The sequence below is a fragment of the Malania oleifera genome, chromosome 1 (assembly GCF_029873635.1).
Source record: "Malania oleifera isolate guangnan ecotype guangnan chromosome 1, ASM2987363v1, whole genome shotgun sequence".
NCBI lineage: Eukaryota > Viridiplantae > Streptophyta > Magnoliopsida > Santalales > Ximeniaceae > Malania > Malania oleifera.
The window spans coordinates 101,860,843-101,886,310 of record NC_080417.1 but is presented as its reverse complement, the minus strand read 5'-3'; the positions used below and the strand labels follow the sequence as shown (position 1 = coordinate 101,886,310).

The following is a 25,468-nucleotide window of genomic DNA, read 5'->3' as shown; positions in this document are numbered from 1 at the left end:
GTAAGAACTGCTGATATTACAATTGAACCTTCTATAGACGTTCACTTCATCGACGATGAGGAAACTGATGGGGAAGATGAAACAAGGGTCGAGTACTGTAGTGAAGAGGAAGACACTTTGGAAAGTGAGGATGATACCGATATTGAGGACGTATAGGGGGGTAAGTATGTTATGTTTGTCACTATATATCATACATGTGTAAATAACTTAAAATATATGTGTTATGCATCCGTCTAATATTTGTACTTCTTATATTTACTTGTCTAATAATTTGTAGATATGGCATCAGGAGGTCAACGTTGGAGACTTCCTTTCAGGCATACGACTACATCATATGAGGATGATCCGACATCCTCGAGACCGGCGGAGCCCATCAGTCCTGATGCGGCGGCACCATTATCTGAGCCATCGACACCTTGGCCAGACATGGATACCATTTATGCGACTGATACGCAGAGTGAGTTTCGGACTGTGATGAGCAGTGTTGGTATGGATACGATTAATTTATTTACATTTCAAATATTGATGATAGTTATTCACGTGTATGATTATAATGTTGTTCTTAATTTAACTTTGCTTTCAGCATCTACGTCCATGGTCAGGTCATGCCGTGGTGCAACGAAGAACATGTTGCTAAAGAAGCACCTAAAGTGGATAAAACAGTGGATTCAGATCGACATTCCTCCAGGATACACCGCCTCACTGAACGATTGGTGCACTGCGTGGACGAGGGAGCTCGACATTATATGCCGACAGTATGCTCCAATCACGACCTTCAACTGGCCACAGGTGACTCAGGAGCAGCGCATGGTTCTTTACATGGGAATTTTGGTAAGTAATCCCAAATCCTATAAAGTTTCTTTAAATTAAATGTTTTTTTACTTTTAATATACTTGCCAATTAACAATTGTCTAATATTGTAATTGTATTACCTATATATGTAGGAGGAGTTCGATATGGACATCCTCAAGGATGACCATGTGAGGAGGGTGGTCGACGTCCAATTGTGCAATAAATTTAAGAGCTATCGCTTGAAAATGCGCTCCCATTTTCAAGCGATAGGAGATGAAGCAGAAGCGCGGCTATACGATAAGATATCCCAAGAGGATTTGGAGGTGGTGTGTCGCCATTTACGCGACCCACGCTATCAGGTGATGTGTTTGTATTATAGTCACTAATTTTTCATAATGATGTCACTAATAAACCGTCATTACATCTTCCTTGTAGGCCATATGTGAAACAAATGCTGCAAACCGCTGCAAACTCCCTACGACGCATTGTGATGGATCGAGGTTATTCGTAAATCATCGACAGGTAATTACTATATATAAACTATCTGACCATTACATGACATAATACTAATGATGTCTTATATGATAATGTAGCATGACCCCGAGACTGGTGCAGAGGAGCCACTGCCGGATCTTTATTAAAGAACACACCAATGGCGATTAGGGGAGTTGTGTGAGTGTGCACAAGACAGACATGTAAGTGAAACAAAAGATTTAGTTTATTACTTGAATCTACTTCAAAGTTGTAGTCTTACTTATTCATTTTTATCATTTTCATGACTAAAATTAGGCACGGATGGTCAAGCTGAGGTATGCACCTGTTTCAAAGGGGAGTCAGCATATGACAGATTTCAAGATCACTTCCCAGGTGCTTGGGCAACGAGCGGGGGACTGGGTGAAAGGTCTTGGAAGTGGATACATCGCCACAATGGCATCATCATCCATGGGTGCGGCAGCTTGTGTAGACATGAAACGAGGGCGTCGAGAGGCCGAGTATCGTGAGCAGGAGATGGCTCAATGGATGCAGATGGTGGAAATGGAGAACACACAATTAAAAGACATGGTCTCCATCGTTCAAGCCCAACTGCAAGCCATGATGAAAAGGCAAGCGCATTTCGAGGAAATGATGCGCCAATCTCGACCAAATGATGCGGATGGCTCCTATGATTAGAAGGTATGTATGGTACTTATAGCTTAACACAGTACTTGTACAAAAGTATTTTATGATTTTTTTTGTGTTATAATATAGCAAATTTTTCAATGATTAACGAATACTCATACTCATACTAGTTTAACCTACGTCACTATCTAACTACTGCCCCAAAACTAGGACCACGATCATACCTTGTTGCTCTCAAACTCTATCCTTTCCTCTGAAAACCCCAGATCTACGTTCTCCTCTCAATCTCAGCCCATTTCTCCTTTGAAATACACAAATCTTCCTCCTCCATCTTGTCTCTAAACCATGCCAAAGAGGAAAAGCATGGGAAACAAGAGAAAATCCACTAGCTATGATGAAGGAGAAAGCTCCAGCCACTGGTTTGCATTATCTAAGGTCAAGAAACTCTACCACAAGAAGCTTCGAGCTCTCGAACCTATCTTAGGTAAAGTTCTTGACCTAACTTTCTTGAATGAATACTTTCCAAACATTTGTGAAATGTTTAGATTTCCAAGTTGGGATCGTTTCCTATATTCTCAGCCTAAGGGCATTTTTCCCCTTCTAGTTCACTTATTCTATGCAAACCTAGACCAAAATGAAAATGCTTGCTTTTCCCAAGTTCTTGACAAACTACATAGATTCGCTACTTAAACCATTATGGACACCTTTGATATAAATTTAGAAACTTTTGAATGTCTAAATATAGGAAACACTTGGGTTATGGAATAAGACTTCACCCCTTAAAATATTTTGCCTCTTGTAATGGAAGAACCCGTATTAAAATTAAGACATCCCCCAGCCTACAAAATCCTTACTCTCAAAGAATGAATGAGCCTATGAATGAACCCCATGATGAGCCATAGGTGCCTGGACAAGCCGCACAGATTCCTCCTGAACTCCTTGCCTCCATGTCAAGACTTTTCAAAAAACTCAACAAATTTTGACATGACGTGGACTATAAATTCAGTACAATTTGTGAGGATATTAATACACTCAATGAACCCAGGCAAACGAATTTTCAAATCATCAACGAAAAATTTAACAGTTTTGAAGACTCTTCTTCTTCCAAAGGAAAAAAACCTATGGAAGAAAGCTCATCTGAGGATGAAAACAGCTCATCAGAAAAAGATGATGATTAGGGGACAGTTGATATTGAGGGGGAGCTATTACTATTTGAATGTTTTTTTTAAAAAAATTCACTATTATTGTATATAATGTTTGCTTCTTTTTGGAAAAAAATTGTTGTTACTACTATTATATTATTCTTTGTTGAAAATTTCATGGGAATGGCAATGATGGATTATCACTAATGAATATTGCCTATTGAAAACTACATGCCAATTAACTAGCCATGTTAGCCCATGCATACTAGTTGGATAAATATAGGAAAAGCTTCTGCATGCTAGATGCAGACTATTACGTACATATTATCATCATTGAATATTGATTCGAAAGCTTCTACATGCTGGATATAGACTCTTATGTGAACTAATACATGCTTGATGGATCTTTTGCATGCTGGATAAATTATTGCATGCTTATTGACTACTGGATAATGCATGTTGGTTGGATCGTCATATGTAAGCAACTGAATGACAATAGGCAGTTGATTGTGTGCTAACAAGTTAATGACGTATTGGGAACTCCATGTTGAGGAGTTGACATTAGGATGTTGCATGCTAATTGATGAATGGATATAGTCACAATGAAAACTACATGCTGAGTAGTTGTTTTTAGGTTGTTGTATGTTGGTTGAGTGGTATTATGTAGGATGATAAATGATGAATGAGTAAATGAACTTCATCGTTAATATAAATCGCATAAATGCATGCATGAGAACATTCATGGAAACTTAAGCTTCATCCTAGGAGAAATTGTCTTAAAAGTGTTATGATGCATATGCATGAAACTCATTATGTCTTGGTTGTTGAGCCTTTCCTAAAAATGATGCAAATTATATATAAATTATTTGGCTTCATAAAAATATGGTTCATGGACACCATTTGGCACAGTATTATGCTTTAGAATTTACTAAGAATTCAAATGGTTGTTTATACTGGTATTGAGTACTCAATTGAATTGATATATTATAAGTATAAGTGATTCATTTTTTCTGAACTAGTTTTAATGTCAAAAGGGGGAGTTTTTGAAGCAAATGATTATTCTTGTTCCTCACACCTTTTGATGATGTCAAATGGGAGAGATTGTACGTTTAGCAAAATTCTTAACTTTTCATCCTTGATATGTTCACCCAACTTTTGACTTAAAAGTTTAGCTTAGAGTTTACTGTGTAACAAGTGTTTAAAGCATAAATGACTTGTTTTTGGCTCACAATAATCATAAGTAGCAAATCGATACTTAGGAGTCGAGTTTCTAAGGTTTGCCATACACTTGTAGCATATGGCTCATAATAATTGAAAATTTGTTTAAATGTCATTTTCAAAGCTAAATGCAAACTGAACTAAGCTGAAAGGGTTTTAAACTTGAAAAGATCTAGAAGTCTTCATTTGAATATGCTTATATTGAGACATAGAGTGCTTACTCTTTTTATTTATGCATACTGTGAGGGGGAGCCTTGTTAAGGAGTAAACATCAAGTTTTCTAAAAGAGTAGTACCCAAGAAATCTATTTAAAAAATCTTCCCGTTGAATTTTTAAAAGTCTGTTCGAGTGGCAATCGCCTGCCATGACCTGACAGTCGCCTGCCATAGTGAAAAACAAAACAACCAGAAGATTGGCAGTCGCCTGCCAAGACACATGCAATCGCCTGGCTTGACCACCCAGGTGCCTGACAAGGTTCAGACAGTCGCCTAGGACCCTACTGCCTCCCAAATTTAATTCTTTTAAATTTTGGCAATTGACTACCTATATATGGGCAGTCGTCTGCTCTCAGAATTTTCCTTATTTATTTTGAAAACTTTTTTTCCTTTGAGACCTTTGTTACTTTGATTTAAAAACATATTTTAAGGTCTTTTAAAAATGTGTTGCTTAGTTTCTTTTTATTTATAAGAGCTTCAATTCAATTTATATTGAAGTTTACATGAAGTACTTACAAAGAGATATCCTTAAAACTCTAATCTTTTGATCTTCAAGTAAATCCTTGTTCTTCCTTGATTATCATTTTCTTATAAATTATGAGTAGCTTATTCTTTCATTTCCTTTCATTTTTCTCAATTCACTTCAAAAATTTTCAAAATGCATCTATCTAAAAGGAGGAGCATGTAATGAAACATGACTCCTATTTCAAGTCATATGCACATTTTCCCTTCTATTCAACTTATCTGATTTCTTCAAAAACTGTTTTATTTTTTAAGATGGCAAACTGATTAAGAAGAATACAAATTAAATAATTTATTAATAAAATTTTTAAAGACGTAATTAAAACTTGCTCATAAACACCTAAGCTTATCAAAATGGCAACAGATGACTCAAATATTAGACATAAATTTATTTAATTGGAGATTAGGGTAGAAGGACAGACTAACCTCATGTCCTAAAAAATTAATCAACTATTTGAAAGGTCTTAAACACCATCATAGAAAAAAATTATAAACTAATTTTCATGACTAAACATGCTTAAAAGACTTTAAACACTATCACAAAAAAAAAAAGATAAAACAACCTCTATAACTAAAGGTGTCTCAATCTTAAGATAATAATTACACGTATGGTTAATGAACATTATCAAATTCTCGGTGCCTGATTCGGTTGTTTTGACATTTTCTATTATTGCTGTTCTCTTCAGTTTTTCCGTTGATTTGTTGGCTGCTCAGTTTTTATTGCCGAATTGGTTTCCTATTTTGGATCTTCCTGCACTTTTGTATCCTCAGTCCTCTGACTTGAGCTTTGTTTATTAATGAATTCATTCGGTTTTACCTTTCAAAAAATTAAAAGGTAATTACACATAATATATATAAGTAGTTACAAGTATAGTTGTGTCTGTATCTTCTCATGGTTATTCAAAGACCCTTTCATCCCTTCGACTTTGTAGGCTACCTTTCAAGTGTGCAACTCAATGGAAATATGTGAACTTAGTGTTTAACTTTAAATATTGACATTATTTTTTTCATTATTGATATTACTATCGTACAAATTGTGTAATATGCATGATTATGAAATTTTTGCAAATTTGTTATATCATATAATTATTTTTATTGATTATACTGAGCACCAGCTCTCCATATGTATACTAATTTTTTTTTTAATGACTCTTAATTTGTAGGGTTTGCGACTGTCATAACATCAGCACGATGTCATGCATGCATGCACTACAGTCAACGTTGGATGCTACTTTTGACTATTTCCTTGTAATTTTTATTGTTATTTGAACAAATGAAATTTTTGTATTTTAATTTAAATTTGTACTAGCATTTGTATTTGAATTTTGAATATTTTGGAATTTTTTTTGTTATCTGAACATACGTTATTTCCGTATTTTAATCGAATTTGTATTTGAATTCAAAATTTTGAATGATTTACAAATTTTGTAGTAATTATGGTTTTGGTTTATGTATTCAAAAATGTAATTACAGAAATATAGGAATTGGTGATTAAAAAAAATTAGTATTAAAGGTTTTTTAATTTTTTTAATTATTAGTGACGAATTTGAATCCTTCACTAATGCCCTACTATTAGTGACAAATTTGTAATTCGTTACTAATACCCTACTATTAGTCATGAATTTGAATCCTTCACTAATGCCTAGTATTAGTGACAAATTTGTAATTCGTCACTAATACCTTACTATTAGTAACGAATTTAAGTTGAGCCGTTCTTGAATTTATAGTGACGATATTAGAGTTTTAGTAACAGTTATGATCCGTCACTAATACTCCATTAGTAGTAGTGGTACATATAGAAAATATTTTAAAACCGTCACTAATACCCTGATTTTTTGTAGCGAGATCTTCTACAGATATAGTCTCCAGATCTTTCGTTTCTTTTAGCGTGATGGCTATGTAGTCAAATTTTGGATCCAAAGATCGCAAATTTTTCTCACATATCCTCATGTCTATGAGATTCTCTCCATTTCTCCTCAACTGGTTCGAAACAACCATTATTTGAGTATAGTTCTCGGCAATGGACTCATACGACTTCATTTGCAAGGATTCAAATTCACCTCATAGAGTTTGGAAGTGAATCCTCTTCACTCAGTCGGCTTCTTTGTATGTCCGATGGAGAGTATTCTAGACTTCTTGGGATGCCATGGTGGAAGCATTAATTTTGAAGGTACCCTCATCAATGTCTTGGTAGATTATGGACTTGGCTTTGTAATCCCTTTTTTAGTCGGTGCGGAGGGTCGTTCGTTGAGCATCAGATGTAGATGCTTCGACTTCTTTTGATAGAGCTTCTTTGTACCCATCTTCAACGATGTCCATGACATTCTAAGAACCTAGTAGGGCTCTCATTTGAATGCACCAGTTGTTGTATTGTCCTTTGTTAGCTTTAGAATGACCACTAATGCAGTACCGTTTGCCATTGGGTTTGATGTATATTGAAACAAAATGTTGGGAATGGATTTTGGCAAATCTAATGCCACCAGTGTGTTCAGAAGGTCAAAACCCTTCAAGAACCAATTTTGGGAAGCAAAGAATCAATCTAAATAACACTGAACTGGCTAAAAAGCGTTATGGACCGGTTTGTGCTGGGCTGATTTTTCTTAACGGTGATTAACGGTGTTAGTTAGCACCGTTAGGCCATGTGGCGTCTTCTGGGCAAGCTGCATGTTGTGACGATGTGCAGATCTAGATGCGGGTTGGTCTCCGGGTCAGGTCGGGTCATGCTCGCGGTTCTTTGGTACGGGTTGCTCTTGGAGGGTCGTGAATCGGGTTGTGAGTTTCCGTGCCGAGTCCCGTCTGTTGAGTGAAGAAGGTGCGTGTCAGCACATTAGGCACATGATGTCGCCGGTCAACAACGCATCTCAACGACGCAGTCTCAACTTTCAGTGCATGTGAGTGCGTGGGAAGGCCTCCAAACTCCGTTTGAAAATCGATTTTCACCTATGGACTCGTATCAACGCAATCTAAGCGATGGTATGCTAAAAAATTAATTTTAAACAACTTCAAATTTGAGAAAAAATTTAAATTTCTCTCTTTTCGCCTCTATTTGGTGAATTTCAGCAAATCTTGCAGCTCTAATACCACTAATGGGTGGAAGGAACTCAGTTAATCACTAGTTGTGATTGAACTCAGTGAAAAAACACTCAATTGCACACAAAATACTCTTTGTTTTCAATAATAATTTGAAAAATACACAGAACACTCAATGTATAGAATTTATTCTTCTCATTGGTTATTCTCTCTCTTCTACACCACATATATTACACACACATATAACTCCATATTTATAGTCATGGATGGGTTAATAGGTGGAGATTAAAAATCAACGGAGGTGGGTTGGTTGGTAGAGGTGACTGTCGACTGCAGGTCAACAATTCAGAGTTGGTGGAGGTGGTTGCCAACTTCTCCACTACGACCCAATCAAGTTTAATATTCAACAGATTTAAAGACAAAAATGAGTATTTTTTTTTTAAAAAAAAATTGTATAGTTTTATAAATATTAAACGGTTGCTAATTTTTAATTTTTTAGTTTTTGTTTCTATAATCTTTTATAGTAATAACAAAGGGCCAAGGCCCAGCCGAACTTGCTCAAGTGGTAAGGGCGGTCTTGTAATTTTGGAAACTTCAAGGTCATGGGTTTGATTCCCCACTTGTGGTGGAGGTAAGTCATTGTGCGGGCAGAAACATTTCCACATCCGTGTGTTAATTTGGTACCGCACCAGGAAACCCAAAGAGTTCGTTGGTGGCTTGAGTTTCCACCTCATTAAAAAAAAAAAAAATCCATACGCTCAAGATTCCAATTCTATGTAGGATAATCATCTTTTTAGCGGCTTGTTTTTATTTTTTTATTTTTCTAGCCTCACTGACATGAGAATATCTTTTCACCACATTATTGACTCAATTCGAAATATACTGGTACATGATCACAAGCTTTTTTTCATTTGGGAGAGGAGGCTTGAGGTGGGCCGGGGTGGAAGGCATTATTTTAGTAGATGGTAGATAGATATAGCATGTACGCACGAGTACTGCATGCATGCTTTAATTAGCAGCCTACCCTTGCCTCCGGCAGTACATACATATTGCATATATAACAAAGCAAATACTCACACTACTACATAAAATAGATTCAATATATAATTAGGCGTGGAGTGTGATACTGGCTTGAAAAGTGGCGGTAGTTTCGTCGGTAATGGTGGCATTTGAGGAGCATCCATTCCATGTGCTGGTGGAAGACCCTCCCGACCCATACAACTTTCCAGACACCTCCCCCCACACGTTACCTTCATAGTAGGGCGCTTTATTGATTTCTGTATATGCCTGCACAACCAACAATAATTTTATGTATGTATACATATGTATATTTATAAGGTATAATATTATATACTATAATTTATATAGCACGTACAGTGACTTTGTGTCCGGCGCCGTGGTTCCAGGGGTTGGACCAACCTACAAGCCACTCGTGCTCCTCGCCGGCGTTGTTCTTGCCGCGATACGCAATGCAGGCGGAAGAGCCGGTGGCGGATCCGGTGGACTTGACGTGGAGAAAGGCACCCCATTGGCCGTTGGCAATCTGGAGAGGGTAGGGGGAGGGTCCGATGTGGCCGTGGTAATCGTGGCTGGCCACCAAGGTGACGGTGTCGCCGGTGGCGTTGTAGACCATGCACTTGGTGGACACTCCTGTACCCCACTGGGATTTAAGGTCGTCGACGTGCTTTTTAGCGGCGACGGCCTTGCCGTCAGCGCTTTCCCTGTCGCGAGCCACCTTGGCTCTGTCGGCGGCCGTGATGGGCTTGCCCCAGTACTCGGGCATGTCTTGCAGGGTTTGGGTGGTGATGGGAGTGCCAAAGACGTCGGACATGATTGAGGCTTAATTGAGGATAGATATCTGTGGGGGATACCTGTGAACTTTTAACGCTTCACATGTATTGCTAATCTAGCTCTATCTCTATATATATTGGCCAGGCTCCTCTACTATATATGGACTAGTTAAGTTTACAACTGCGTCTGAATAATCTGTCACTCCGATCTCTCAACCCATTGTGAGGAACTTTTAGGTGTGCATCGAGAGAATAAAGATAATATGGTGTAAGGTGAGGTCACGGATTTGATTTCCTAATCGAGAGTTTATTCAGTAAATTATCAAGGGTGTGTCAATAAGCGGATGACTCTCATCCATCAAATTTGGTATCGTGTCATAGTATCCAAAGTGACACGATGGTGATTGGAGTTCTCAAATTATTATAAAATATTTTCAACAAAATATTATTAGGTGCCTATGCTAAATTGATAAAAAAAAATAAAATAACACTTATATTAAAATATTTTTTTGTAATTTAGATAATTTTTGGGAAACAAAAGGAAAATATGAAGGAATCTACTTTTTTTATGTTTTATCAAGGAAAGGAAAGGAAGAAAGAAAGCAAAATATATACCTAAATAAGGGGAAATTCTACCTCTCCAATTTGGGAGTCGGATGTAAATTATTGAGCTCCAGTCTGAATATATAGTAGTAATAACTAGTTCTGGACCAGCTATACGTGTAACATATCTTTAATTTTAATAGAATTAAGTTCCTATTTTATATGTCTCAAATGTTTTTATTGTGAATTATTGCAAAATATTAAAAATATATATGATTAAGTATTTAACAGCAAATTTTTTATTTGATCATCAAAATTAAGGAAATACTAGTTTATATTATTTTTTCTTGAAAAACTAATAATTTTATACTGTTTCGTGATTTTGAAAATTAGAAGGGACTTAGTGATTATAAGGTGATAATATGAAAATACTAATAAATAATAATACGGGGCCATTGGTTAGTTGTCATTGTGAGCCACTTGCACCGCCCATGCATGGAAAACATAAATAATTATTTAATTAGCCACTTCGTGATATGGTCAAATATTTATTAAAAAAACAAAATAAAAAACAAGAGACCAGTAATAAAATAATAGTTTAACCATCTAGTCCTATATATATATATATATATATATATACATAATTAGAAATTAAAATAAAATGGGACATGATGGATACAAGGCAGACGCAGGATGAGGACATAAATGAGATAATATTTTTAGATATTTTATATCAGCAAAGACTATGGATACGTTTCATTCTGAATTTTTTTTTTTCATTTTTCAGTTGTATAGGCATTATGAAAATTCAAGCTTCATTATTTTTTAGAATTTATAGCACTTCCACAAATTCTGAAAATGAACCAATGATCCGGATCCGATTCGTGGATCCGATCCATTAAATTGGATCCGTTGACCCAATCCACTAGACCGAGTTGACTCGACCCATTTGATTGGTGGATCCAAAGACTCGAGACTTAGGTCCAATTTGGATTTGAGTCCATTCACACCGGAATTTATACATAGCCCACTGATTAACCCAGATGCCAAAACCCAAATGGGCCAAGTCCAGATTGTTCAAGCCCAAAATCCAAAAGCCTCAGCGCACGTATTGGACTAAGCTCAAGCCTTCACTCAAAGCCGAAAGCCCAAGTGTCTGAGCCCAATGATGGGTTGAGCCCAAACTTCAACTCACACTACACAAAATAAGGTTATTAGTGAGGTTTGATAAGTATTAGTGACGGTTTAAAATTATTTGTCATATCTGTGTTTATTAATACATATTAGTGACAAATTTATAAATTGTCACTAAAAGTCTAGTATTAGTGATGGTTTTATGTTGTGACTAAAAGCATATGACTGTCACTATAAAAGCTACATGTTCTCTGTTCAAAATTTTCACTAAAGCACAAGTAATCAATAACCATCACTAATATGACGCTATTAGTGATGGTCAACAAAACCATCACAAATATTATGTTTTTAGTGATGAAATTCAAAATCGTTACTAATTATGTTGCGAGAGTTATAGAGAGTTTAATGCAACCACACGTCTTAAAGAGAGTATTGGTATTGAATAGTTGATTGAGCTGTGAAGAGTAGAGTTCCCCCTAAAATCTAGACCAGCATGGGAAAGCCAATCGGACTAGCAGACTGAAGAGTTGGGAATTGATTTAACTCTGGTGGGCCAACCAAGGTTAAGTCCAGCCTACGAGCAACACAACCCGTCATAGGGGGAAGCATGTCGGTTTTTATCCATCTGGCAGTAAGTTCTAAATTTATATTTGTAGATTTAACTAGGGTATAATAGAGTAGTGCATGTAAATACAGAGCAATGTATGTGAATATAGAATATATGAAGACAGAGGATGTGAAATGTGATAACAGAGTATGTTATAAGGGACCAGAGCATGTGAAAAAAAAGATTATGAAGAGTTGGGTTTTATATAAATAACAACATATAGAGTAAAGTAACAAAGTATTAAATGTATTAAATATAGTAGTATTATATGCATTTGGGATGAAGTAAACTCTTCGCTTGAGAGCTTGCTGAGAAATGCGAGTGCCCTGATAGGTATTAGTTGTAGTCATATCAGATTGCATAACGTATTAGAGTAGAGAGGAACTACATATTTGGGCGTGTAATCTCCCCTATCCTCGTGAACTTTCGCTTATAAATAATTGTGTATGTGTGTGTGGATATGGTCTGAGAATGATTTTATAACTGTGGCTAATTAATAACTTATGATATTTTGTATACACTAAACTCGTGATTAGCCACACACTGGTATTAATCTATTCCATCTTACTGAGATATGTCTCACCCATTATACAATTCATCTTTTTCAGGATCTCCACGTGATTGAGCTTAGCAAGCTCCGGACTGGGTTTGTTGGCATAACATTTTTGTGAGATTGTACAGATCCTAGTTATATTTTTGGGTTTGTCTTTTTAGTTTTATGAGATGTATATATATGGATACTGGATGTTGAGAAATTTTTGGAATGTTATATAGAACTCTAGAATATTATAGAGGATGTTTATTTATTTTTCTGTTGCGTGATTGAGATTATGGTATCAGACATAGGTGATTGGATCACATCACACGCCGGGCCCCACCTGGTGGGTTCAGGGTGTGACATATCCAGATCCTCTTTTGCGAGACCCTCGACCTCACGCTCGTCCTTAGTGTGACGTCCCCCCTTGGTCGTGTTTCCCATAAGTCAAAGATAGTTTAATTTGACTATAGGACTTGTTCCATGACTTACTGTCAGTTCTTCTGTTCACCTTCTGCTCGTGAGCTTGCAAAGATCCAACGAGCTCTTCTACAGACATGGTCTCAAGATCTTTCGTTTCTTCTAGCGTGACGGCTATGTAGTCAAAATTTAGATCCAAAGATCGCAAAATTTTCTCACATATCCTCATGTCTAAGAGATTCTCTCCATTTCTCCTCAACTAGTTCGAGACAACCATTACCTGAGTATAGTACTCGACAATGGACTCAGACGACTTTATTTGCAAGGATTCAAATTCACCTCATAGAGTTTGTACCAGCTATATGTGTAACATATCTTTAATTTTAATAGAATTAAGTTCCTATTTTATATGTATCTAATGTTTTTATTATGAATTATTGTAAAATATTTAAAAATATATGAAAATTATTTAACAATAATATTTTATTTCTTCATCAAAATTTAGAAAATACTTTAAGTTATCAAAATAAGCTTTTAAATCAGAATTTCTCTGATCTCTTTATCAAAGTTGTGAGAATAACATATCGTGTACCCTCCCCACTTCAGAAGCCACTATTTATAGGCTTAAAGGAATGATTTAAATTAAATTTTCATTGATCAATCAATTTTGATTGCTTTATTGACCTTTAAAACAAGTGATCAGTTTGATCAATCAGTAGTCCAATTTAAATTATCCTTGCCAATCACCTTTATTTCTAATTTTTGACACAATTAACCCTCACACCAATGTGATTGAGAGTAATTATCAAAGGCAACACCTTTGAACTGAAAAAAAAAATGATGGGAGTTCCATTATATGATAGATTACATGCAAATATAAATAATATTCGCAAATGCATGTAGGGGCCAAAGATCAATCCAAGGGACATGGGGTACCCGTTTGTAGGCTTCCAACCTTTTTATCAATATTTACATATTTTAATTAATTTTTACCTTTAAAAAAAAATTTTGATAATTGTTGACAAAGGAGAAACTCTTTATATACTTTCTTATTAACACTGTACAAGGCTTTATAACTAAAGGAGGCAGGGTATACAAGGGTAACTAGGAAGATTATACTAACATCCCCCCTCAAACTCAAGGTGGTATTGAAGATGTCAACTGGAGTTTGTATACTAAAGCACGATGGCAACTAGGTGGATAAGCCTTTGTGAAGATATCAGCCAATTGATCAGTCAAAGGAATTGATAGGAGGCGAAGTGTCCCTTCCAGAAGAAGATGACGCACAAAATGACAATCGATCTCGATCTGTTTAGTGTGTTCATGAAAAACATCATTGTGAACGATCTGAACAGCACTATGATTGTCACAGTAAGGCGAAGTGCGTGAGGGCTGAGGAACACCCATATCGTGGAGAAGCCAACGAAGCCAAAGAAGCTCAGAAGTTATATCAGCAAGAGCCCGATACTCAGCCTCAGTACTAGAGCGAGCAACAACAATATGCTTTTTGCTCCACCAAGAGATAAGAGAGTCACCAGGTAGAAAAAGAAAACCAATGGTAGACCAACAATCAATAGGGTCCCCTGCCCAATCAGCATCTGAATAAACCTGCAACATCAAGGATGAGTGAGAGGAAAAGAAAAGCCCATGAAATAGGGTTCCCTTCACATATCGTAAGATACGAAGAACAACTACATAGTGAACGGAATGAGGAGCCGACATAAACTGGCTAACAAGGTGCACTACATAGGCAATGTATAGTCTAGTGACAGTGAGATAAATCAAGATCTCAACAAGCTGTCGGTAATGAGTGGCATCGAGAAGGACCTCCCCATCAATAGGACGAAGTTTGATGTTGGGCTTCAACGGACTATCAGTGATCTTACAATCTGTGATACCGACACGTGTGAGAAGATCAGAAGCATATTTAGCTTGAGTCAAAGAGTAGCCATCAGAGGTAGGAGACACTTCTAAGTCGAGGAAGTAGCGAAGAGAACCAAGGTCTTTCATCTCAAACTGTTGACACAGAAATTGCTTAAGCTCATGAATACCAGAAGTATCATCACCAGTAATGATCATATCATCAACATAAAGTAGTAGAATAGTGATGCCAATAGCTGTGTGACAAGTAAAAAGGGTTGAATCATAAGGACTAGAGGCAAACCTAAGTTGTGCAACAGTGGAGCTGAACTTGGCAAACCAAGCACGGGGAGCTTGCTTAAGCTCATATAAAGCACGGCGGAGACGACATACCTTACCAGAAGGATGCGGATATCCTAGAGGGGGTCGTATATATACCTCCTCAGCCAAATCACCATGCAAGAAGACATTATTGACATCCATCAGAAATAAAGGCCATTGGCGAGCAGAGGCTGTAAAAACCCCAAAAAGATATATAAAAGATTAGCAGATTGATTTCCAAAAAAAAAATAATAATAAAAAAAATATTATTATTAATTAATTAATTAATCAGATTTTAAAAGAAAAAAATAATTAATTAAAATTATTTTTATTTTATTAATAAAATATATTATTAATATTAATTAAATATATTATTATTATTATTATTATTATTATTATTATTATTATTATTATAACATTACCTGAAGCTTGAAGCTTCAGGTAAGTCTCAGAAAGTGCGCAGGCCCCCCCCCCCCACAGCATCTTCTTCTTCTTTCTTTTCTTTCTTTTCTTTTCTTTTCTTTATTCTTTCTCTGCAACTCCTGCAATCTCTCTCTCTCTCTCTCCTCACGTTCTCTCTCCCTCTCTCCTCGATTTCATGACGGATTTTTGCCCAATCGAAAATCTGAATACCACTGGACTCCATTCGCCGCTGCCGTCATTTCTACCGGAGCGGATCGGTGGTAGGAGCGGCGTAAGCGTATTCCCTGGGGTAAGCCATTTCCCCCTTTTTCTTTAATTTCTTGCAAAATATAAGCCCAATTGACAAACGGACACCACCACGAGAATCTAGGGATGATTCTCTACAAGTCTAGTGGGACGAAATTCTCATGGGGGTGTCGGGCCAAAACTCCAAATTTGGGGTGCGGCGATTATTAAGGGGCTTATTTTTAATTAATTAGCATTAATTTAGAAATGCTAAAATATTAAGCATCTGTGACTGAAATAGGATTTCTGAAATTTAGGGCTCGGGTGAGCACCGCGGGTGTAATTTTGGGACCCGCAGGCAAAATTTGAAAAATTAAGTGGGGATGTTAAATAATAGTTTAAATATTAATTTGAGGTATTTGGAGCCTAAGGAAGGCTAGATGAGTATTATGTTGGAGAAATAGATTAACTAATCTGGGGAAAAATGTAAATTTCAGGAGTTGAATTTCGGGCGCTAAGGGCATAGGATTTGGGTTCTAAGGAATTTCTCAATAGTCAGGTAAGGGAATAAACTAGAGCAGTAGTTTTTCATACAAATTATTATCGATTATGAGTAAATTTATTTTCAGAAAAGTATATGTTATATTGTGTATTACAAATGAAATGTACGATTGGGAAAATACTGCTATGATGATTAAAATGTAAATGTATGTATGAGATGTAAGGAATTCACGATTTTAGAATATGAAGTATGACTTTTAACAGCATATGTGTGGCATGAATATTATTTTATGTGAAATGTATTATGATGTGAAAGATTTTACGAACCAAGCATTTATGGAAATATGAGTTATGTTGTGATAAATGATGTATTTTCAGTATATATATACCTGAAACAATTTTGGCGCGAGGCCATATATTTATGTTATCGGCACGAGGCCATATCTATGTTTTTGGCGTGAGGCCATGTATTTATGTTATCGGCACGAGGCCGTATTTATGCTATCGGCACGAGGCCGTAATTATATTATTGGCGCGAGGCCATATTTACTATGATTTTGGCGCGAGGCCATATGTATGATTTCAGCGCAAGGCTGTATCTATGTTTTCGGCACGAGGCCGTAATGATGTTATGTATGATCATGTATTATATGTTTTCATAACCAGGATGTTAGTTTAGATCAGACCAGGAGCTCGGTACCGTAGCTATGGGTTCATTTTGGCACGAGGCCTTATTAGTGCTACCGTCCCACGAGAGGATGGGAGATGGATAGTCGATGTGGCTTTCAGTAGAGTGTGGACGTCCACCTGGCAGTCCGGACCAGGGTGTGGCGGGCTCATCGTACTTACAGACATATTTGATTCGGCAGTGGTCGGCCAGCCATTGTCGGGTCCCACCTTCGGGCTACACAACCCGTCATGGGGGGTAATACATGACACCAGCTAGCTAATCATCCTGGATTTGTTTTCAGTACTACAGTTATAACAGATGATTTTATGTATGATATGATTTGTTAACAGATGTGAAAATATATGTTTACCCAGTACGATATGATTATGTTTATAGAATTATGAAATGTACTGTATACATACAAATGCATTAAATATTTATGTTGCCACACAGCTGTATTTAGTTTATTTTCCCTTACTGAGAAGTGTCTCACCCCCAAACTTAATTAATTTTTCAGGAGCTCCTGAGAGACTGGCGGGTCAGGGCCGCCATTAAGCTAGTGAGATTACCCTGTGAGAAGGGTAAGATTTTGTAATAACATCAAAGTTATTTTGTGTTTGACCCTAGAGACATTTGGATGTATGTGAGGATGTATAGAATGCTCTAGTATTATATTTTATGACTGGATGTTTGAGATTTTATGTGTACTGCTGCTAGGTTTTCCGCTGTGTATGATAGGTGTCCCCGCTACCGACGGGTTCGGGTTGACCATTTTATTTATTATGTGATATTTTATGTTAAGAAATTGAGGGACGTTACAGAGGCAATAGCCAAAAGTGAGCGAACGTAGGTAATACGAGCAACAGTGGCAAATGTCTCCTCATAATCAATGTCATATTCTTAAGTAAAGCCCTTTGCCACTAAACAAGCTTTATGTCTTACTTCAGAACTGTCGGAGTTTGTTTTCCGTTTATACACCCATTTGTTCCCAACTACAGTCTTTCTAGGAGGCAAGTCAACCAACTCCCAAGTATGAGTTTTGTGAAGTGCGTCAAGTTCTTCAGACATAGCTTGCTGCGAAACATAAATAGAACAAGGTTCGCGATAATTGCGAGGCTCAGGGAGTCAAGAGTAGAAAAACAGTGATAATCACTAAGATAGGTAGGAGGTGCCCTTACCCAACTAGAACGACGGACACCCAAATCAAAGGACTCAGGCGGAGTGGATGCGACGACATGATCATCATACGGGCCAGGTTCGGGGGAAGCAGACACGAAGTGATCACCTGATGAGCTGTCATGATCTGCATTAGAGGAAAAATCAGAAGAGAGATTTATGGCAGGGTCAATGAAATTGGGAGAGTATGAGGGACAATCAGAAGAAAATGGGGAGATACTAATGAACATTTTGTGTTTCCAAAACTGAACATGCCGAGAGACTCGAAGACGCTTGGCTATGGGGTCGTAGCACTGATAACCCTTGTGTTCAATGCCATAACTAAGAAAGAAACAGAGACAAGAATGAGGTTCAAGTTTTGTATGTTCATGAGGTGGGAGCAAAACAAAGCAAGCACGACCAAATACTTTGAGAAAAGAATAATCAGGTACCTTTCCATAGAGAGCCTCATATGGAGATTTATTGGAAAGAGTAGGGGTTGGAACCCGATTAATAGTGTAAATAGCGGTAAAAGTAGCTTCTCCCCAAAAGGATTCTGGGAGGGATGCAGAGAAGATTTGAGAGCGAATAGTGTCAAGGATGTGGTGATGCTTACGTTCAGCACGGTCATTCTGTTTGGAGGTGAATGGACAGGATCAATGGGATAAGGTGCTGGCCTCGTAAAGTTTTGCAATGAAAGGAGTAGAAGTATATTCCAGGGCATTGTCGGACCGAAAGACTTTAATGGTGCGATTAAACTGAGTTTTAATCATTTTCTTAAAGTCACGAAAAATAGTAAGTAACCTAGTGCGATCATGCAAAAGATAAATCCATGTATACCGAGAGTAATCATTGATAAAAATAACAAAGTAATGAGACACGCCCTTAGTAAGGATAGGAACAGGTCCCCAAATATCAGAATGAACCAAATCAAAAGGTGCAGAAGACAAAGAATTACTTTCATTAAAAGGTAAAGCTTTCTGTTTCCCAAGTTGGCAAGGCATACAATCAAAAGGTTCAAGATAAAGACTGAACACAAGATAACATTTCCTAAGCAACCACTAGAAGCTAAAGACTGAACACAAGATAATGAGGTATGATCAAGACGAGAATGCAAAACACAGGAAGACACTGCAGCAGAAAGAGATGGAGGAGAACACGAACGAGGCAAATGCAGAGACGTGATCTCGAAAATGATACCAACTTTACGCTCGGTCCCAACAAGCTGGCCCATCTTCGGATCGTGCACATCACAACCTTTGTGAGATAAGGTTAAGATCAAACCACTTTCAACAAGTTGGCCAACAAAAAAGAGATTGAGAGACAAGTTAGGCACAACATATGTATTAGGGACAGAAAAAGCAGGAGTGGAAACATGACCAAGATGACTAACAGACATATGCAAACCATCAGCAGTATAAATTAAGGGAACAGGATTTAAAGATTGCTTATGCGTCACTAAAGAGGAATCAGAGGCCATATGATTGCAACAGGCATAATTAATAAACCACGGTGTAGAGGTACTTATGGAGACTGATAAGGCAGTAGAAATGCAGGAGAGAACCTAGGTGATAATTGCCTCAAGGTCAACTGCAGAAAGAGAAGACAAAGGAGGTGCAGAAGCTGGAGCAAAAACTGAGGAGCTGGTGGAGACAGCAGCAACAAGCCTAGAAGAGGAAGATGCCTTAGCCTTGAGAGTATCCCTAGCATCCTTGGCCTTCTTTTTAGGACAATTGGAAATACAGTGACTGTCTTCCTTACAATAGTGGCATCGGCCATTGAAACAGCGCGGTCCAGAAGAAGCAACAGCCGCAGCAGGAGTAGAGGAGCTAGATGGAGCAGTAATCAAGATCATATCAGTAGAATGGACCCGACGAGTCTGTTGTCGTGTCTCCTCAGAAATGAGCTCCGCAAGAGCAACCTCAAGAGTAGGAAGAGGAGATCGATGTGATAAAGAAGCTCGAGTATTCTCAAATTCATCCTGGATATGCATCATAAAGTATAGGAACTGACAACAATCCTGATATGCAACAAAAAGCTTAATTCATTGCTCATCAGAAAAAGTAAGGTCAACATGAGAAAACTGATCCCAAATGCCACTGACCTGAGCTTGAAACTCGGCAATAGACTGCCTAGGTTTCTAAAGCATCTGAGAAAGCCTAGTTTCCAACTGAAACTCGAGAGCAGCATCACTGCCACAGTTGTATCGTTTGGCCAAAAAATCCCAAGCAAGTTTGCCATTACGAAACTTAGGAAGTAGACTCTGAATAGTAGGAATTGATGTATTAATAAACCAGGAAAGGACTTTACAGTGAGTACTTTCCCATTCATCAAGAGCCTCATTAAACTCCTATGTGGACTACGTCGCAGTTTTGGTGGGTTTTGGTTTTGTTCTAGTGACTAAACGCCATAATCGCTGACCAATAAAAAAAACTAACATTTGTTGAGCCCACGCATTATAGTTGGAGTCATTCGATAGGGCGAGCAACATCGGTGAAAGATGCCATAAAAAAAAAATGCAAGGACAATATTGGAAAATTTGAATCACAGTAAAGAGAGTACGAATTACAGCAGCTTTACCCTTTTTTTTTTGCTAGTGTGCTTTTATTAGAGAGTAGGAATTAAAAATAGTTTGGAAATTGGAATCATAGTAAAGAGAGAAAGGCACTTCTCTAGTGTCGGGAGGGTTGTTGTGGATCACAGTCGGCCGTGCGAAGGGACCACCAGAAGGTGCAGTAGTGGAACCGGTGCTGTTGTTGCCGAAGAGACGAAGCTGACAAGACGACGCTAATAGACAAGAGAAGAAAGATCGTCGGAGAATCAAGAATGCCGGAGAATCAAGAAGGACACGAGACCGAGATGTCTGAGAACAGAAAGTGGCAGCAGCAGAGTCCGTGAGACAGTGGAGAACTGAGACGACGCTGGAGAAGGAAAAACAGAGGCAAGTGGTGAATAAAGAGACCACGAACAGACCACGACCATGACGAGTGCAGAGAGACCGAGATGGGGACGAACAGAGAGGGTGACGAACTAAAAGACCACGACGTGCATGAGAGAGCGGCAACAATAAGGACAGCACCGAGAAGCTAAGGGAACACCGAGAGGGAGCCAAAGGATTGATGAGGGGAACTGTTGTGATTGCCGAAAATCAGAAGGAGAGCTGGAGCGGATGGCAGGGGCGGAAAAAAAAAATTAAAGAACCCTAGGCTCTGATACCATGACAAAAGAGAAACTCTCTATATACTTTCTTATTAACACTGTTCAAGGCTTTATAGTTAAAGAAGGCAAGGTATACAAGGGTAACTTAGGAAGTATACAAGGGTACAAGGGTAACTTAGGAGTATACAAGGGTAACTTAGGAAGAATATACTAACAATTGTTATTAGTATCATATTATTACTCTATTACTAGATATTTGAAAGCATGAATTTGAGATCTTAAATTTGATCTTGTGTGGATTTGAATAAAATGTAATACAAAATTATATTATACTTCATTCAAATTCATTTAGAGCATCCTAATCTATAAAAATTATTTTTTCCAATGTATATTTTTTGCGGGATAAAATGGTGATGACTTGCGACGTTGTTCTCTAACTTCCTAAGACCTAAAAAGGATGAAAACAAAGCAGGTTTGGAGGACCTAAGTAAGGGAATGCTTCCAAGAGGTCGAATGCAACAGTAAGATTGGGTTAATAGTGAGTTACCTTGACTTGTTTGCATTACACTTCTTTATGGTGGCGAGATTTGACCCTTGGGGTGATCCGTTATTATGACGCGGGGGTGTAGATCGTTCCGGAGGTTTAAAGCGTTAGCGTGGATCATTTTAGGCGTTTAAGGCGCCAACGTGAATCTCTCCCTTTATTATTAGATTAGAGCTAATTGCTCCTAGCAGAAGATTTGATTTGGGTAATGATTGCTGGATTTTAACTTTCTTTTACAAGTTAAAATATTTAAAGCATATCGATATTATTTTTTCTTGAAAAACTACTAATTTTATAGTTTTTTGTAATTTTGAAAATTAGAAGGGGACTTAGTGATTATAAGGTGACTACGTGATTTTTGGATAAGTTGCATAAATACTTTATGTAATTTTGGCTGCAATTTTTGATAAATAATATGAAAATACTAATGAATAATAATAGAGGGCCATTGATTAGTTGTCATTGTGAGCCACTTGCACCGCCCATGCGTGGAAAACATAAATAATTATTTAATTAGCCACTTCGTGATATGGTCAAATATTTATTAAAAAAAACAATTAAAAACAAGAGAACCAGTAATAAAATAATAGTTTAACCAACTACTCCTATATATATATATATATATAATAAGTGATTATAAGGTAATGATCCATACTGAATTTTTCAGATGGATACGAGGCAGACGCAGGATGAGGACATAAATGAAAATTTGACGTTTCGTTCTGAATTTTTTTTTTTTTTTTTTAATTTTTTCAGTTGTATAGGAATTATGAAAATTCCAGCTTCATTATTTTTCAGATTTACAACACTTCCACAAAAAATATGAAAAAGAATAGTAAAAACTCTTGCCACTATTTTCTTTGAAAAATAGTTCTATTTTCATTTTTAAGTTGTCAAATAATTATAAAATGTTAATGTATTTTTCAATTTTCTAAATTTATAAAACAAATTTTAAAATATCTTTTATTGATTTCTAGATTTTTAATTTCTTAAATAATTTTTGAAAATTTTAAAAACAAGTCATCTCTTACAGTCATTTTAAAATTTTAAAATAAAAAATAAAAACTATTTTGCATAATTAAACAAATATTTTAGGGCAAAAAACAAAGGTTGGTTTTACATTTTGCGTTTTTTTTTTTTTCATATTCAATCCAGTAGAAAAATGTTTCTGAAAATGAACCAATGATCTGGATCCAATTCGTGGATCTGATCCATTAAATTGGGTCCGTTGACCTGATCCACTGAACCGAGTTGACTCGACCCATTTGACTGGTGGATCCAAAGGCCCGAGACCCAGGTCCAATTTGGATTTGGGTCCATTAACACCGGAATTTATTCATAGCCCACTGATTAACCCATATGCCAAAACCCAAATGGGCCAAGTCCAAATTGTTCAAGCCCAAAATCCAAAAGCCTCGGCACACATATTGGACAGAGCTCAGACCTTCACTCAAAGCCCAAAGCCCAAGTGTCTGAGCCCAATGATGGGCTAAGCCCAGACTTCAACTCACACTACAAAAAAAATAAGGTTATTAGTGAGGTTTGATAAGTATCAGTGATAGTTTAAAATTAGTTGTCATATTTGCGTTTATTAATACATATTAGTGATGAATTTATAAACTGTTACTAAAAGTCTAGTATTAGTGACAGTTCTATGTCGTGACTAAAAGCATACGACTGTCACTATAAAAGCTACATGTTCTCTGTTCGAAATTGTCACTAAAGCACAAGTATTAGTGACAGTTTAATAACCATCACTAATATGACGCCATTAGTGACGGTTAACAAAACTGTCATGAATATGCTTTTAGTGACGAAATTCAAAACCGTGACTAATAATGTTGCAAGAGTTATGGAGAAATTAGTGCAACCACACGTCTTAGAGAGAGTGTTGGTATTGAATAGTTGATTGAGCTGTGAAGGGTAGAGTTCCCCCTGAAATCTAGACCAGCATGGGAAAGCCAATTGGGCTAGTAGACTGAAGAGTTGGAAATTGATTTAACTCTGGTGGGCCTACGAGCTGCACAACCCGTCATGGGGGGAAGCATGTCGGTTTTTATCTATCAGACAGTGAGTTCTAAATTTTTGTTTGTAGATTTAACCAGAGTATAATAGAGCTGTGCATGTAAATATAGAGTAGTGTATGTGAATACAGAATATATGTAGACAGAGGATGTGAAATGTGATAACAGAGTATGTAATAACCCCAAAAATAACTATACAAGTTTAGTGGGGTGATTCCCAAAAATAAAATAAAATAAAATAAATTAATTAATTAAATAATTAATCGAATTTAAAAAAAGAAAAAAATAATTAAAATTTATTTTTATTTTTATTAATAAAATATATTATTATTATTAATTAAAAATATTATTATTATTATTATTATTATTATTATTATTATTATTATTATTATTATTATCCTGAAGCTTAGAAGCTTCAGGATCTTCTTCTTCTTCTTCTTTTCTTTTCTTTTCTTCTGCCTGCATGCAAACACTCTCTCACTCCTCTTATTCTCTCTCTCTCTCTCTCTCTCTCTCTCTCTCTCTCTCGATTTCGTGGCAGATTTTCACCCGATCGAAATTGGAAGATACCGTTGGACTCAATTTTTTGCTGCCGTCATTTCTACCAGAGCGAATCAGTGGTAAGAGCGGCGTAGACGTATCTCCTGGGGTAAGCCAATTTCTCATTTTTTTTATTTAATTTCTAACAAATTATAAGTTTAATCGATGAACGGACATCACCACTAGAATCTAGGGATGATTCTCTACAAGTCTAATGGGACAGAATTCTTGTGGGGTCGTCGTGGGTAAAATCCCAAATTTGGGGTTTGGGGGTTATTAAGGGGCTTATTTTTAATTAATTAGTATTAATTTAGAAATGCTAAAATATTGGGCATTTGGGGTTAAAGTAGAATTTCTGAAATTTAGGGCCCGGGTGAGCATCGCGGGTGTAATTTTGGGACCTGTAGGTAAAATTCAGAAAATTAAGTGGGGGTATTAAATTATAGTTTAAATGATAGTTTGAGATATATAGAGCTTAGAGAAGGTTAGTTGAGTATTATTTTGGTGGAAATGAGTTAATTAATCTAGGAAAAGTGTGAATTTCAGGATTTGATTTTCGGGCGCCAAGAGTGTGGAATTTGGGTGTCAACGAGTCTCTCAGTAAACCAGGTAAGGGGAATAAATTATAACAGCATTTTTAGAATTACTGTTTAAATTAATATGTGAAAATGTGTTTATGGTATTTTGTTTGAAAATTATTACGATATAAATATCAGATAAATTGTGTGGCATTTGAGTAATTTTAAATTGTGATATTTTGGAGTGTGAAATATAACGATGAGTAATTTCTGAGAAAATATTGAAATGAGAATTATTGATGTGATTAGTGAAAAACAATGAAATATGGTATTTATATGTGAGTAGAAATGTTTTTCCTGAAAGATGAGATTTTGTGAATTTATGATATTAGAAAATAATGAAATGTGGTATTTATTTGTGAGTGAAAATTATTTGCATGAGAAATGAGTTTGTACAAATT

At 36.7% G+C, this 25,468-nt stretch overlaps 1 protein-coding gene across 1 annotated transcript; it reads right to left on the bottom strand.

Annotated features, from left to right (window-relative positions):
* Window positions 1-8,895: 8,895 nt before the first annotated feature.
* LOC131165501 (23 kDa jasmonate-induced protein-like) lies at window positions 8,896-9,896 on the bottom strand. Its single transcript, XM_058123382.1, has 2 exons — window positions 9,414-9,896; window positions 8,896-9,325 (listed from the first exon to the last, which is right to left on the bottom strand). The coding sequence occupies exons 1-2, from the start codon at window positions 9,867-9,869 to the stop codon at window positions 9,146-9,148; spliced, it is 636 nt and encodes a 211-aa protein (XP_057979365.1). The 5' UTR covers window positions 9,870-9,896; the 3' UTR covers window positions 8,896-9,145.
* Between the last annotated feature and the right edge of the window lie 15,572 nt (window positions 9,897-25,468).